Source organism: Danio rerio, chromosome 24 (assembly GCF_052040795.2).
Source record: "Danio rerio strain M-AB ecotype USA chromosome 24, GRCz13ab, whole genome shotgun sequence".
NCBI classification, from domain to species: domain Eukaryota; kingdom Metazoa; phylum Chordata; class Actinopteri; order Cypriniformes; family Danionidae; genus Danio; species Danio rerio.
In genome coordinates this window covers 6,377,424-6,393,220 of record NC_141044.1, presented here as the reverse complement: position 1 = coordinate 6,393,220, position 15,797 = coordinate 6,377,424, and the positions used below count along the sequence as shown (strand labels likewise).

The 15,797-nt window shown below is 37.1% G+C and overlaps 1 protein-coding gene across 12 annotated transcripts in view; it reads left to right on the top strand.

Moving 5' to 3' along the window:
• myo3a (myosin IIIA) overlaps positions 1–15,797 on the top strand; it is a 131,543-nt gene that overhangs the window by 20,785 nt on the left and 94,961 nt on the right. For 3 of the 12 annotated variants that reach the window (XM_087308342.1, XM_087308338.1, XM_087308340.1), the window contains exons 1-3: positions 10,861–11,000; positions 12,806–12,989; positions 14,263–14,397. In XM_087308342.1, coding sequence (XP_087164468.1) covers positions 12,822–12,989; positions 14,263–14,397 — 303 coding nt within the window. In that variant the 5' untranslated portion in view covers positions 10,861–11,000; positions 12,806–12,821. 12 annotated transcript variants of the gene reach the window in all.

Below are 15,797 nucleotides of genomic sequence, written 5' to 3'. Positions count from 1 at the left end.
TATGGCCACTGCTGTGTCTCCGCCTGTGGGTTGGACTGCACCATTTGTAACCCAACAGAGCAGGAAATGAGGCACTTTAGCTGTGGTAACTCAAGCCTGGGAGATCCAGTTGAGGGAGCACCACTTAAAGAGGCTGATCAAATTGGACCCCTTTGGAATTGAAGGCCGTCAGAGGCCAGGGAGAGACCTGAAGTGGGAGTGGGAAGGTGTCAGCGTGATGCATGACAAGGGGCCTTTTCTTGGGCCGGGACGTGGACGACTTCATACAGAGTTATTGATTGCCCGTGGTCCTCCTATCAGCCTGTGATTGATGGTCCCCTTTCTAGAGGTTGAAATATCAGTGCTGGCTTTGTTCCTCACCGTTTCGAATTATGATGTTTGCCCGGGCTAGTCATATCATAGAGTGCGCAAAAGAGAGAGAGGTAACGTGTGATAAGGAGGCTTATGAAGGTGTACATGAAAAAGTAGCAGCTTCTTCTCATGGAGTTTTCCTGGGATGCACACAGCATGGCATCTGGTGTCTCCTCTAGTGTGAAAGCCAAACTGCAGGAAAAGGAGGGACCTAATGCACACCGCAGGAGCTTCATAACAACAAACCAGAGAAACAGAGAAGCAGCCATGAATATTTCAGCTTTCTGCAGCTCTTCAGGTATAACTCTCTATGTCTGCGGCCTACTCAGGTAAACACACATTTAGAGGTTGGACGGCAGCCCGTGTTGGTGAGTGTTGTCACCGGTGATGTGTGAAAGGCTGCGGCAATTGATTGACAGAGAAGAAGATGCTTGTCTGGGCTTGCAAATAATTGGATGTTATAATGGAAGTTCAAATACCGTAACTTACCGGACGTCCAGTCAAGCAAAGAGAGGATGGAGAACCAGACTTGAAGTTTGAGCTGATTGATGCTGAGAGGAGTAAAGTGGATTAATGGCTTGGATTTTTAAGGTGGTATGGATCTAATCTATAAACTATGGGTCTTTGGATTACCTCATGTTCAAGAAAGACTCATCTAAATATGTTGTACTTCTTTTAGAGGTGGTTTTTAGGAGATCAGTAAGTTCTTGATGTTACATCAACATTTATTTCACCTTTAAAGTCAGCCTGAACTGGAAGTTCCTGAAACTTTTATTTCAGTATGTTGATGTGCTTCTGACTGAAACAGAATTCTGAGAAGGAGGTGGGGCTTTCTTTAGTGCATCATTCCCTCATCGCAAACTAACAGTAAGAGAGAGGTGATTAAGAATATTAATAAACAGTTGCATTGGAAGCCCTCAAGTTGACATTAGCGATGGTCGTTCTTGAACTTTTGTATGACTTGAGAACAATGAGTCCTCTCAGGGAGTGATTTGTTCATTTACACCAGTAAATAATTACACCAGTGACTAAGATAACAGCAAATCAAAGTGGATTGAACATGAAACAATTAAGTTATCCCAAATAAAAATCTCAAGAAATGTGTCATTTTTAGTTCATTTTAAATAAGTTGTTTGGACAAGCAGCAAAAATAGTTTTTTTTAAGTGTATATGTTGGACTTCCATTTGAAACGAGACAAGGACAATTGGCAAGGAAATGTGAGCTTATTGAAATCTCTCTGCAAAAATGGTTATATTTAAAAAAGCATTTGAAAATGGAGCCTTTATTTCTAGTCATGTGAAGGGTTCATGCATCTGTTAAATTAAGCCTGATAGCTTTACTATAGTAGTAAATTGGATAATTTTTCATTATTATTATTATTATTATTTATTTATTTTTTTTTGGCTAGGGATGGGCGGATCGATCGTGAAGTATCGATTTTTTTTCGATACTGGGAATGTATCAAAAGGATCGAACCTTAAGTAAAAGTATCAATCTTTTCTGGGTGTTTTTCTTACTGAGTGGTTAGAGATTTTAAAATATCTTAATAATTATAAAGCCGCATATTATATAAACATTTACTTAAATAGGAACATGAATGGAGACTATAATATTCTTCCGCTCTATCTCCGCTAATAGGACATCGTTAGCTCATGGCACAGTAATATAGATACCACACACACCCAGCACAGGTTGTAAAACTTGAGAGCAGAGCTGTGGTCATCATGACTGAACATAAACAAAGTATAATCTGGAGTTATTTTACTCCAGTAAATAATGTTGAGGCTTCGTGTGATACCCGTCACAAAACCGTTCGCCACAGTGGCGATCTATTGTCTGTTGTCAAGGCTTTATTTATTTTTTTGTTTGGCAACTATTTGTTTTATTATATTTTACTTATCAAAAAACAAAAGATTTTGATCAGTAAAAGAAAAACAGGCTCAAAAGGAGAGTGTCAGCAATTGTTTGTTTCCTTAAATATACCATTAAAGTGAAGAATTTTTTTTTTTATAAAAAAAGGTTTGTGCAATGTATTATTTTTCGTTATCTATGGTGCAATTTAGCCAATTATGGCTCTGTAATTTAATGAATGTAAAAAGGAATTATGCTTCTTGTGTTTTATTTAATAATAATAATAATAATAATAATAAAATAAAGGTGATTAAAAAATCACAATAAAATATTGTTGGTATCTATATTGATGAAACTTGTCTTGGTATCAAATACTTGGTATCAGAAACAAAAATATTGGTATTGCCCATCCCTAGTTTTGGCATGTTTCTCAGTCAACATGTTCCACTTACTTTAGCAACTTCGTGAAGTTTATTTATAAACAAATTTCGAGAGGATCACGTGCTTATGATTGTTCACAGCTGTTTCAACTTTAGCTAATGACTGATTATCCTATCAGATGATCCTTAACTCACTATAAATAACCAGACTTATCTCAATATCTTCGTCTTGAAGAAAGCCCCCTACCCAACCCTACTTTCCCTCCTCTCAATCGGGCGACACGGTGGCCAGCGATTAGCGCTGTTGCCTCACAGCAAGAATGCCCCTTTTTTTTAATTCCCTTAAAAATCAGGCAACATTTCTGTGCAGAGTTTTGCTCGTTCTCCCTGTGATCGCGTTGGTTTTCCCCGGGTCCTCGGGTTTCCTCCCACAGTTCAAAAACAAGCACCCTAAACAATAAATCCAAAATATTTTAGCCAAACTCTGAGTACACCTTCTCAGCATCCATATCTGACACTTAGCAGCAGGAGGGGGAGTCATCGAGATCTACCTGAGCTCAAACTCCCCTCTCGCCTTGCAACGGGAGGGAGCCCAGGGCTCGAGGATCTTATAAGCTCAGAGCTCTCCCCCCTGGGAAAGCACGCCAAACAAGCTTTATTATCAATCATCAGCTAAGTGTGAACTCTTGAAATACTCTTTATATTCTTGTTGTTAAGTTTTGTTTTCACAGATTAAATGGGTTATATGTAAAATGCACTAAACTGTTAAACACACACTGGCTTGCGCAGCACTACATTAAGTTTAACACACCTAACTAGCTGCCAGAAGTGTTTCCCCTTTCTCACACCATCAAACCTACCTATGTTGACAAAACAGTTTGTCTGCTGTATATTACTTCAGCTTTTAATAAAACCTTTCATTTTTTCATTTAAAGTCTATGTAATTATACACACTGACACTGAAATAAGCCTGTCTGCTAGGTCATTATGAAGTCGATGCCTGAGGCAGAGACACTAGATGTCTCTCTAAGATAGAGAAGTGACATTAAATGCAGACTTGTATGTAGTGGCAATCACAGTAGCATCTGTTGCTCTGTTGGACTCATTATAGCTTGAGTCAAAACACAGAACGCTGGCATAGACCTCAAAAGAGTTCAAGATGTCTGGGCTAAACCACTTTTCTCTGCATAGGTAGAAACGTTATCCCACTATGCTATGGCCTAAAGTCTGGTGTCATGACCCATTACACCTATTACAGAACGGCTGTCCGAACAGTTGCCTGTTTCATTCTGTCACCTGCAAGTGATATTGCATGTCTCCGTCCATAGGTCACCCCAGCCAACATCGAGGATGCATTAAAGCAATGGTCGGAAGCCAAGCATGGTGGGATATTGTCAATATTGTGTTACTTTTTGCCGATGAATAATACATCATACAGAGAGATAACCTAACTGTAGGCAGTAACTAGCACAGTCTCCTTCCTCTGCGATGGGAGGCTACTAATGATTGATATCTGAGCATGTAGCGCTAGCTGCAAACTGTAAGTTGGAGTTTGTTTACTTGCATGAGATGAGCTTTTTTCTCTTTTTTTTCTGGACAGTTTGGTTTTCAGAGCAGGTGTTTATAGGCTAATATAGAATAGGAAACAATGCAGGATTGGTTAAATGTATTAAATGTCTCTGGAAATATGGACAAACATGAGCATTGGAGCTATTTTTGCATTGGAATTGCATTAAGTTTGAGATCTGATCTGATGAAGTTATGCTGAATGCAGTTCTTTCTATGCCTTAGATAACTCAAGGGCAGGACTAGAAAACCAAATGTGGTTGATTTGCCTACTTTCAGGTGTGGGTTTGGCTGTAATTTGGTTCTTTGAATGTGGATGTGAGCATGTGCCTGTGTATAATGCATGTCTTAGCCAAAATGGGAGTTTATAGGGATGTGGTTCTGATTTGCATCTAATATGCCAGGTAAAGACCAGTTACATGTTTTTGTTTGATTTAATGAGAGTGATTGACCTTGGGTAGATAGTATTGGCTGGATGTTTTTAAGTAATGTACATTTAAATGCAGTGTGTTTTGAGTTAAAAAACAACAACGTCATGTTAAACAAAAATAGTATATATGTAATGCTTATTGTCGACTCTCCTAATGTACATATTCATAATGCATATTTGGACTGAATGTTTGTAAATGCTTAAATTCATCTTAATATTTAGTATTTGTTGGTTAAATGGACAGTTCACCCAAAATATTAGTTTTATTTATTCACACTTTGCTTGTTTAAAACCTGTTCGAGTTTATTTCTTCCTCTTAAACACAGAAGAAAACATTTTAATGAACAATTTACTTCAAAATTTTTTTTGTATTTCCTACTATGAAAGTCAGTTGGTTCTGATTTGCATCTAAAATTCCTGGTAAAACCAGTTACATGTTTTTGTTTGATTTAATGAGAATGATTGGCATTGGGTAGATAATATTGGCTGCATGTTTTAAAGTAATGTTAAGTTATTACGTTTAAATGCAGTATGTTTTGAGTAAGAAAACAACAGCATGTTGAACAAAAATGTTATATATGCAATGCTTATTGTAAACTTTCCTAATGTACATATTTATAATGTATATTTGGACCTCTGTGTTAGTAAATGTTTAATATTTAGCTTAATATTTAGTTTTTTGGTGGGTTAAATATACAGTTCACCGAAAATATTTGTTCATTTATTCAAATTTTGTTATTTCAAAACTTATTTGAGTTTATTTTCTCCTCTTGAACACAAAAAAAGATATTTTGAAGAACAATTGATTTCTATAGTATTTATTTTTCCTACTATGGAAGTCCATTGGTTCTGATTTGCATCTAAAATGCCAATTAAATACCAGTTACACGTTTCTTTTGATTTAATGACAAGGATTGACCTTGGGTAGACACTATTGGCTGGATGTTTTTAAGTAATGTTAAGTTATTAAGTTTAAATGCAGTATGTTTTGAGTTAGAAAACAGCAGCATGTTAAACAAAAATGTTATATAGTAATGCTTATTGTCGACTTTCCTAATGTACATATTTATAATGTATAATTGGACCACCATTTTAATAGATGCTTTAATTTAGCTTAATATTTAGTTGTTTGGTAGGTTAAATGGATAGTTCAGCCAAAATACACATTTTTTATTTACTCAACCTTTGCTTGTTTAAAACCTATTTGAGTGTTTTTCTTCCTCTTGAACACAAAAGAAGACATTTTACAGAACAATTGACTTCTATAGTATTTATTTTTCCTACTATGGAAGTCAACGGTTGCACATTTCTAGCTTTCTTTAAAATTTCTTCATTTGTAAAACTCATAAAGTTTTGAAATCACACAAGAGTAAGTCAATGATGAGTTAATTGTCATTTTTGGGTGAACTATCTCTTTATTTATCCCTTTCGTTATATGCCGTCTTACAAGACTTTGTATATTTTTCCTGTCTATGCTTTGCCCTGCAAAGGTTAAACTGAAACTTCAACCCGCTCACAGCCTTGTAAATTAGCTCAGGTCTCTTGTCTTTCTTTCCCTGGCGGTCCTGGCTCTTGTTTCTTTGCTCTCCTCAAGTTGCTTCTACTTTTGTTCTTTAAAAAGGTGAAATAAGGAGACAAGCCTCGCCATAGTGTGGAATGTATTATCTTGAAATGTTTCAGAGTGCCTTTCATGAAGTTGCTCTCTGGATGCAAAGCAGGCAGAGATGACATCTGGCCAAAACAGGTATGCAAATGCCGGATGAATTCACTATTGCACAACATTTACAATTGTGGCACTTTTTGCACATTATCACTTTTGCACACCTGCGATATTGTGTAGCCAGGTGCTAAAGGTGCAGAAATAGCACTGTGCCATATTTAAATGAGCTCATTGTCATTCTTGTGAAAGCAAATTAGGCTCATTATAGGTTCTATGCAAATTAGGCTCATTATAGGTTGTACCACATTCAGAAAAAAATCACTGCTTTTTGCCATTTCCTCTGTATCATTGCTGTGGTAAACAAAATTCTATTAGTAAGAGTTGTTTGTGTTCATTCTATCGAAATGGTAATATATATATATATTTTAAATAATGGAGATGATCCATTATGTGTAATGTAGCACACAAATTTAGCAATTTTAAACTACCTGATTTGAATACCAAACAGAATATTACCAACTCTCAACTCTATGCTGTTAAGTGGAATGATGCTTTGAGAAATCTATCTTTATGTACCACTTAACACAAGAACTGCTGAGGCAGTAATGTTGACCATTTATATATGATGTAATTCAATATTATGGAACATGACCAGCTAAAACCATCTTTAACCAGCTTGACCAGCTAAAACCATCTATAGCCAGCTCGACCAGCCTGGTTTTGACTGGGTTCCCAGTCTGACTAGGCTGGTCAACCTGGAATGGCCAAAACCCCTCTAAAACCAGGCTGGGTGTGTTTACCAAGCAACGACGTAACTCCTGGTTGAACTATCATGGCATACCATGCATCGTTTGGGAAAAGAAAGATGTTGGGACGAGTGTTTCCCAAAACTTGTTACAGATCCATGTTTGCTATAATGTAAAACGTCCATAATGATGCTGTAAAATGGGGTGGAGTAGAGAAAAAGCTGAGAAAAACCCCATACTTTTTGTGCAAATTATACTGTTTCACACACACAGAGACACATTCAAAAATTCCAATATTAGTTATGGCAAAAACATGCACTCGCAAATATTATTAAGAATATTCCATATTCTATTCTAAAACATAAAAACCACTTAGCTAACATGTAATCTCATATACAAATCATATAAATCATTAGGCGAATGGTTGTAATTTACAGTAAACCATTTATTAAGAAAAGAAAAAAAATCCTAATTATTACTATTATTATTAATATTTTTATTGTACGATTATAATTAAGTAGGATATTGCTTTTTAATTCTACTTTTACAATTGGACACATTCAAACAACTGCAGAAATGTTCTAACCACTATAGGCCCATGTCATATACAGTACAGATACTTAATAAATAACCTTCTATAAATTAAAGGCATTAACGTATGCTGTGTTGTTTGTTTTCAGAAGCTTTAGAGACGTAACGTAAATTCTGCTTTTAAATAATAGATCACCTATAGCTTTCGCCATGAGCCACGGCTGTGTTCAAAATGACATAAGTGTTATCTAAGTACACTGCGAAGGGAGCACAATTGTCAGTGTGAAGATTGCTAAAACTGAACTGTAAAAATACTTAGAATATTACACCTAAAAGTGAGGACTTTAGTTATTTTTTAAATGTTTAAATGTTGGATCGTTCTAAATGAATAGGGCATAGGGGGGATTACTGGGAATAGAACACAGCCAGAAACTATGCTTCTAAATACTGCTCTAGAGGTGTAGTTGAAAACGTGCAAGTTTGCGAATGTTCATTGTAATGATGGATTTGGGAAACACCAAATCAATGAACTATGTTTGTGATGACCTTAGTTGGCTAACGATTTTGTAAACGCACCCCTGGCCAACCAGCTAAAACCAATCAACCAGCCTAGGCTGGTTTAAGCTGTTTTTTTAGCAGGGTTGCGCCCCTCTTGCAGGACAGTCTAGTAACTCGTACAAAATTCAAGAGAGGGATCTTGATGCAGACCTGGTGCAGTGCAATCTGAGCTGCATCCAATGCTTTTTAATGGGCTCTCCTAACCCCACCCCTAACCCTACCCATCACAGTGACGTCACTCACTCCATTGAGTGCATTGTGTCTGACGCCCCATTCACACGGGGCGTCAGCTTCAACGCTTCCCATTCACTTTGAATGGGTGACGTCAGGCATTGCCGAACTGCATTGTGGATCCGTCCGCGCCGCTTCAGAGGCGTTGCTCGCTACAGAAGTTGGGACCAGCTCAACTTTTCAAGCGTCAACGGAAGCGTCAGCCAATCAGATTGCTGTATGCAAATACACCAGCTAGACAGTGGCCTATTGCTGACTGAATTTCATTGGCTGACGCTTCTATGACGATCACTTCAGCCCCAACTTCAGACACGCCTTCAGTCAAGCGTTGACGCTGAAACCCCGTTTGAATGGGGCGTGACATTGCATCGCTGAGGGATGCACTCTCAGCTTGCATCATAAAGGCTGCATCCAGATACTATTGCAATTATAGGCTATATTACAAAAAACATTGTATTTTTAGGTAATGACTTCATCAAATATGATGACAGTTGTTCAAAGCTTAATTCTAAAATCTCAAAAATCTAAATGTAAATAAATCATGACAAAAATTTATTTGGTACAGTCTTATATGACCAGCATGGTAATTCTAGCAGTTTAGATTTCTGGTAGTTCCAACACAATCTCACATCAATTCGCAACTTTTTAAATTAGTGGCTAATTCATATAATTTTGTACAATCTTCGAGGTTGGTTTAGGGGTGAGGTTTGGTGCACACCACCCCTTAAAGATTGTCTTCATATAAATGAAAATATAAGAATTTGTACAAATTAGTCACTTTTCTGACAATATGTAAAATAGTTGCGTTTCTTTGTGAGATCAGGCTGGTAGTTCCAGTGTTTATACTTCATTAGTTACATGTTCAACTGTCTTTAATGCGGATTGGACAAATGGGCTGGTCAGACTATTTTTATAGCTGCTGATCTACTGGTATTATCACACACAACCATCTATAGAGTTAGTTATAATCTAGAACATGATAATGAGTTCAGTATACTTAAATGCGACCATAGTCAATGGATGTTGATCCAGTTGAGCATGTTTGGGAAGGTTGGTGGCAGAGGATGTTTACATCATGAATGGGCTGTTAAATAATCTGCCTGAACTGTTTGATGCCATCTTATCCAAATGGACCAGCATCTCTGATGAAAGTCTTGTTGAATTTATGAGTCTATACAACCTTAACTTTGCTTCACCTAGCTCTTTGTTGTTTGTCAATGCAAAACTCATGCCAAAATATGAAGGGGTCTTTGAGGTCTTCGAGGTTCCCCAAGTGTTATGAGGTGGCTGATAGGGTGTTCTGTGGTGGTTGCGTACTGACCCAAATTACGAGCCCATTATCATTAATGCCTCAAACCGTGTATGAGCAGCAACAGTGAAGCTTGCCTCACTAAAAAATGCATACGGTAATGCTGCTCATAAGCTCTAAGTACCTCACGTAGGGGAGATCGGCTTACACACTCACACCCAATGTCTTGTAATTTGTGAGTGTGGAGGTGGGCTTTAGCCTTATCTTCTGTTTTCCCCGGTGTCTCTGTGTCATGGAGTTTTGTAACATATAGAAGCTCAATTCATTATTGAACATGTCTGGAGGTTCTTTGGGGAGTTTGCATTGAGCTGTGCATGTGCTCAGTTACAGGCTGTGTGGCCTCTGTTTAGAAGGCTAATCACCTGGCATTTGTAATGACAGATAATGCCCTATCATGCTCAAATGACGCTTTATAACAGAATTAGTTGTTTTCCCCAACATATATGTGCAATGTTGAACCAAGATCAGGCATGCCAACATGTTCCCTTTTGTTACACAGTGTATCTTGACACATAAGGGGCATTTTGCACCAGGTGATTATAAGATCTCCTTCATAGGCGGTCCCTAATAAATAAATATTCCTTTAAAGCAATTGTCCTGTCCACAACTGGAGTGTGAAGTGCCTGGCAACCTTTTAAAGATTAGCTTCATCCATAATCAAACATGGCTTTCATTTTCAAGCACTGTCCAGCCAAAACCAGCTATGTCCAGCTTAAACAAGGCTGGTCAAGCTGGTTTTAGCTGGATTTAGCTAGTCTTTTTTCAACCTGTCCAGCAAAGACCAGGGTGGAAATAGCTGGAAACCAGCCTGGAAATGGCCAAAACCCTCTAAAACCAGCCTGGTCAACCAGCTAAAACCAGCCGACCAGCCTAGGCTGGTTTAAGCTGAATTTTTCACCAGGGAAATCTTTCAACATACCTAGTTTATTCTAAAGAAAACAGAATTTGTACTTGTTTTTGTACTTGTACTTTGTTTAGTGATTTCAATCAAACCTGATGGGTTTCATACAGAACTTAAGAGCATTCTTTGGTGAAACCCCCAAACAAATGGATAAAGATGCTTCTTAAGGTACTCTGTCTGGTTACTTTCTTTGGGTTGGAGAGGTAGTCCCCCAGGAGTTATATTCTTAGTAGTCCTAACTAACTTTGGCGTCTATATCAATGAAGATCTAAATAAGGAAAGGCTCATGGCGTAGTCAACTAATTCCTCTTAATCCCAACATATCTTCTGCTGCTTAGCATTGTTTCTGGTGCCAGGCATGGCTTGTTGAGATTAGCTTTAGCTGTGGTTAACTCCTCCACAAGTGTTCACACGCCACGACTGCCTCAACGGAGTCAATATGGACTTATTCAACAAAATGTTCAGCAATTATTTGAGGAAAGAGTGTAAGTGACATGTTGAACTTGAGGTTTTATCTTTAAAATTGGTTTAATTGGAGTAAAGAAATAGCTGGTTAAACTTTCACCCGGAAGGGTCACAAATGTTGAGTCTGTTAGACAGACAGCTTAATAAGATCAGCGATTACTACTAACAGTAGTTACAGAACGTCAAGTTTCTTAATTGTTGTTTGGACTTTGTGTGCTGTTTTTGCTACTTTTGAAATTTATTTTCCAACACATGTATGACTAATTCTACTTGCATGGTTTAGATTAAGAGTAGGTTACAATAAGTCACAGTGAAAACAGCCTTTAATGCAAAAATACATTGTTTTAGCATGTCTTTGCAGAAAATTCTTACAAATAGTGGACAATAAACCAGTCATTTGTGAAACAGGGGATAGTTTTGACCAGAAATGTCATTCAAATTTGATTTAAATTGTTAAAATTGTTTTATGGCTGGCAGCACAGTGGCTCAGTAGTTAGCATTGTCACCTTACAGAAAGAAGGTCCCTGGTTTGAGTCCCAGCTGTGCCAGCTGCATTTCTATGCAGACTCTACATGTTTTTCCCATGTTAGTGTGGGTGCAGTCTAAAGACACGGGTATAAGTGAATTGAGTAAACAAAATATTGTCTGTAGTGTATGAGTGTGTGTGTGCGTGAATGTGAGTGTGTATGGGTGTTTCCCAGTACTTGGCTTGAAGGGTGTCCGCTGCGTAAAACATATTCTGGAATAGTTGGCGGTTGTTTTTGCTGTGGCGACCCCTGAAAAATAAGGGATTAAGCTGAAGGACAATGAATAAATGAATTCATGTTTTATTATTATTGGGTGATGACTCAGTGGTTAACACTGTTGCTTCACAGCAAGAAGGTCACTGGTTCAATTTTTCTGTGTGGAAATTGCATGTTCTCCCCGTGTTTGTGTGGGTTTCCTCTGGGTGTTTCTGTTTCCCCGACAGTCCAAGTCATGTGGTATAGATGAATTAGATACACTTAACTGCCCGTAGTGTGTGACTGGGAGAGTATGTGGGTGTTTTCCAGCACTGAAGGTTGTACTCTTAGAGCTGGGTTGGAGCAAGAAGCTAGTAAAACATGCTAGAGTAAATAAGGGTTCATTCTGCTTGGGCAACCCCTTATAGAGCAGGGAACAAGCCAAAAATTGAGTGTTTTATTTTTTCTGTTTTCTATTCTTATTGTAGTCTGTACTGCAAGTTAAAATATTGAATGTGTTCAAATTTATTTTTCCATTCCACATTCTTAAAAATAAAGTCAGAATAACTCATTTTCGTTTTACACAGAACTTTTTAGTGAACAGTTTTTAAAAGAATAATCTTTATTAGTTTAAAGATCGCTTGAATAATCTAAAGACACTTTTGCACTATAATGAATTTCATGGAAATAATAGTTTCCATAGACATTTTAGCCTAAAGTCATCCATTCCCAGTTTTACACAACAGCCAAAAGAGGGATACACTAAGTCAGGAATTAAAAAGTTTGATTTTGACAAGTAGGTCATGTTACCACTCTTTCTATATGGATCTTTGTTAATCCGCAACATGGCTGTCAAGCAAATATAGCCCTAGTTGTGCTAAGACTAACTTTAAAGTGCATACTGTTGTGTATTTTTAATGCAAAGGTTCTTTTACTCGTCACATAGTGATTGCACAGCTTTTCTTAATCACATTTTACACCTGTGCAGATTTGATATCAACAGATTTTATCAACTATAAGTCAAATGGAAAAACAGCAAGCATACTGTCTTTAACTGCAAAGAACATCTGTCTCAAGATGCAATATGTGCTCTTTCTTCTCAGGAGATCACTCGGGAAGATGTTTCCTCGCTCAGGGAAATCCATCATCTTTGACAGCTTCCCAGATCCGTCTGACACCTGGGAGATCATTGAGACTATTGGCAAAGGGACTTATGGGAAAGTTTACAAAGTGCATAATAAGGTCGATGGCAGCAAAGCTGCAGTCAAAATACTGGATCCGATCCATGTGAGTACAGATCTAACCTATATGTAGTGCATGTGTCAGGCTACAATAAACAAAGACAACAAGCACATAGACTTGTTTTACCAAACACTGAGTCATAAACTCAAAGTCATATTTGCAGAGAACACTGAGGTTAAGGACAGGGTCATGGTTGGCCCTTCAGGTTCAGTCAATGTGCATCTGTATTCATGTATTTATGTGTACCTGTGAACGTGTTTATGCTCTAAGTGAGGCCTGTGGTGAATTACTGACCACTGAGAACATCCACTCGCCACTGTCATATTAAGAATAGAACATCCATATCCTGCAGATAATGCCAAAAGGCTTTCTGTGTGACTGTCTCTTTCTCATTATTTCTGCAGCCACGCACTCTTTCCTTTAGTGACTGGGCAAATAAAAGGGCCTCTAACAGCATATACCCAGCCTAATCATGATCAGATGGCTTCTCAGAAAATGTGCAATTTGTGTTCATTTACTTCACCGGAGTTTCACCCTTTCAAGGTCCTGAATGGAGGCTTGAAAGTATTTCAATGGCCTTGGCTGCCAACGTATTTAAAATCACTCATCTAGATCAAATAAATGTAGGCTTAATTTAATAGGCTGCAGCTGCTGTGGTCATTGTACTTCAGATATTCACAAATATTTATTTTCACTGCTTTCCGAGCACAGGAAATGCAGTAATCTTGTGTTGTAATAGATGTACGGAGCACTTTTGAAGCCAAAAGGCATCACAGAAAAGCCCTGTGTGCCATATCTATTAGAGTTCTACATTCAGAGGTTGTTTTCCGCCAAGTTCAATCAGTAAACAGTAATTTTCTTTCTGCCAAAAGTTGGTCAAAAATCTTGGGGGTATTGAAGCCAGAAAATACCATTTTATTCTACTCCGTGCGTAGTTTACTGCTGTGGGGCTTTATTAATGTTGGCATTTTATGGCTTCTTCGGTTTTGGTAAATTCAATAGATAAAATGACTCATAAAATACTTTATTTCATCAATGGATCTGTTTGTGTTTCTGAACGCTGAATAGGTATTACAAATAGTTTTAATACACTCAATAATGAAAATGGAAGCTTGTCAGTGCCATGCATCTCTTAAAAGGATTGATATTTTAATGAAAATGTTTAAGCAACTCTTTTCATATTACAAAAATATTCTTCTTTTTTTTACATTTTACATTTTTACATTTAAGCTTTCCTTTTTTTGCTGACATTTGCTCTCTTTTTCTTGAACACAGCAAACTTGTGAATCGATTTAATTTATTTACATTTGATTTTTAGGACATCGATGAAGAAATTGAAGCTGAGTATAACATCCTGAAAGCTCTTTCAGACCATCCCAATGTTGTTAAATTCTTTGGGATGTTCTACAAGAAGGATGTCAAGACTGGAGACCAGCTATGGCTAGTACTAGAGGTAAAGCTTTTAAATTCTATGTCAGGCATTTATTTAAGCTTGTTGTAAATTTTGATATTATTAGAGAAGCATTAGAAAGGCCTAATCAATCATGGCTATTAAATCTGCAACATGGAAACATGTTAATATTTTCTCATCAAAGTTGTGTACTGCATGCTTTATCATTATCACATTATGGATTTACTGCCGTCATCCCAGTGTGGGCTGATGGGATACGTTTGAAAGCACTGGAAATCTGTTTATAGGGGATTAGCAAAATATAATGCTAATAAAAAGATTATTAGTATCAGCACCTCCGTTTTTAAGAAGCATGATTGAATTAGAATACATTAAAATAGCAGGCTTTGGAATATGGACATGTGTAACAAGAACATCTTAAAATACTGTTATTTTTATTTATTTATTTGACTTATAATGATCACTGTGAGCTGTGTTTGACTGTTTAAGAACAGACGTGAAGGTGTTTGTTGTGGAAATTGGATCAGATGAGTGTTACATAAGATACTTTAGTCTCTGCAGTAGGTCTTGGCAGAGTTTTTTTTTTTTTTTTTTTTGTGGAAGGACAGGTATGGGAGAATGAGATGACTAGTAATGTGGACCGGCTGTGTGAAATACTACTTCTACATTCGCATACAGCACAAAAGAGATGGTGTACTATTGTCATGGTACAGTGTACTGACACTGAGGATTCTTACATTACATCATACTGTGATTATATATTGATGAGTAATGCTAATGCCTTTCAGCTGTAATTATTCTGACAGCTTGTAATATATTTTCAGACAGCTCATAAATTCTGCATTGAGTTTACTATTGCGGCTGTTTTTTGTTATTGTAGCTGAATCATACAGTAATTAGAATGCGTCCTTCATGAAATAGTATTATGTACATCTGCTATTTAAAGTCTATTGTTTGTGTTCTCTAGAATAATATGTCAAATTGTAGTTAAGTTGGCATTTTTAATAGCCATACAGCTGCATGTATTGTTATGCAGTAAAAAGACATGAGAGTAGCTTCATTATAGCTCTTCAAATTGCAGTGACATGATATATCATTAAATATAACACTAAAATAACATCATCAATCCACTTAAACTGTGAGCTTACTGTTTTTTCCAGCAATGTTGCATGGTATTGGATAGAACCACAGACCCCAGATTCACCACACTATGTGGAGTACAAGGCACTTCATGTAGAATTCTGTTTTATTGTACTTTGCATATTGCATATTTTTATTTTTTGGTTCTTAAATCTCAAGTCAGATTCGTTTATTTTTATTTTTTTAAGTAAACAGTTTAGACATCATTTTAAATGCTTTTGACTGTAGTTTTTAGGTAAAATAAATGCTATGGGGCAGTGTGTTGCCAAAAATGTTAGCTCCTTTTCACGCTAATGATATTT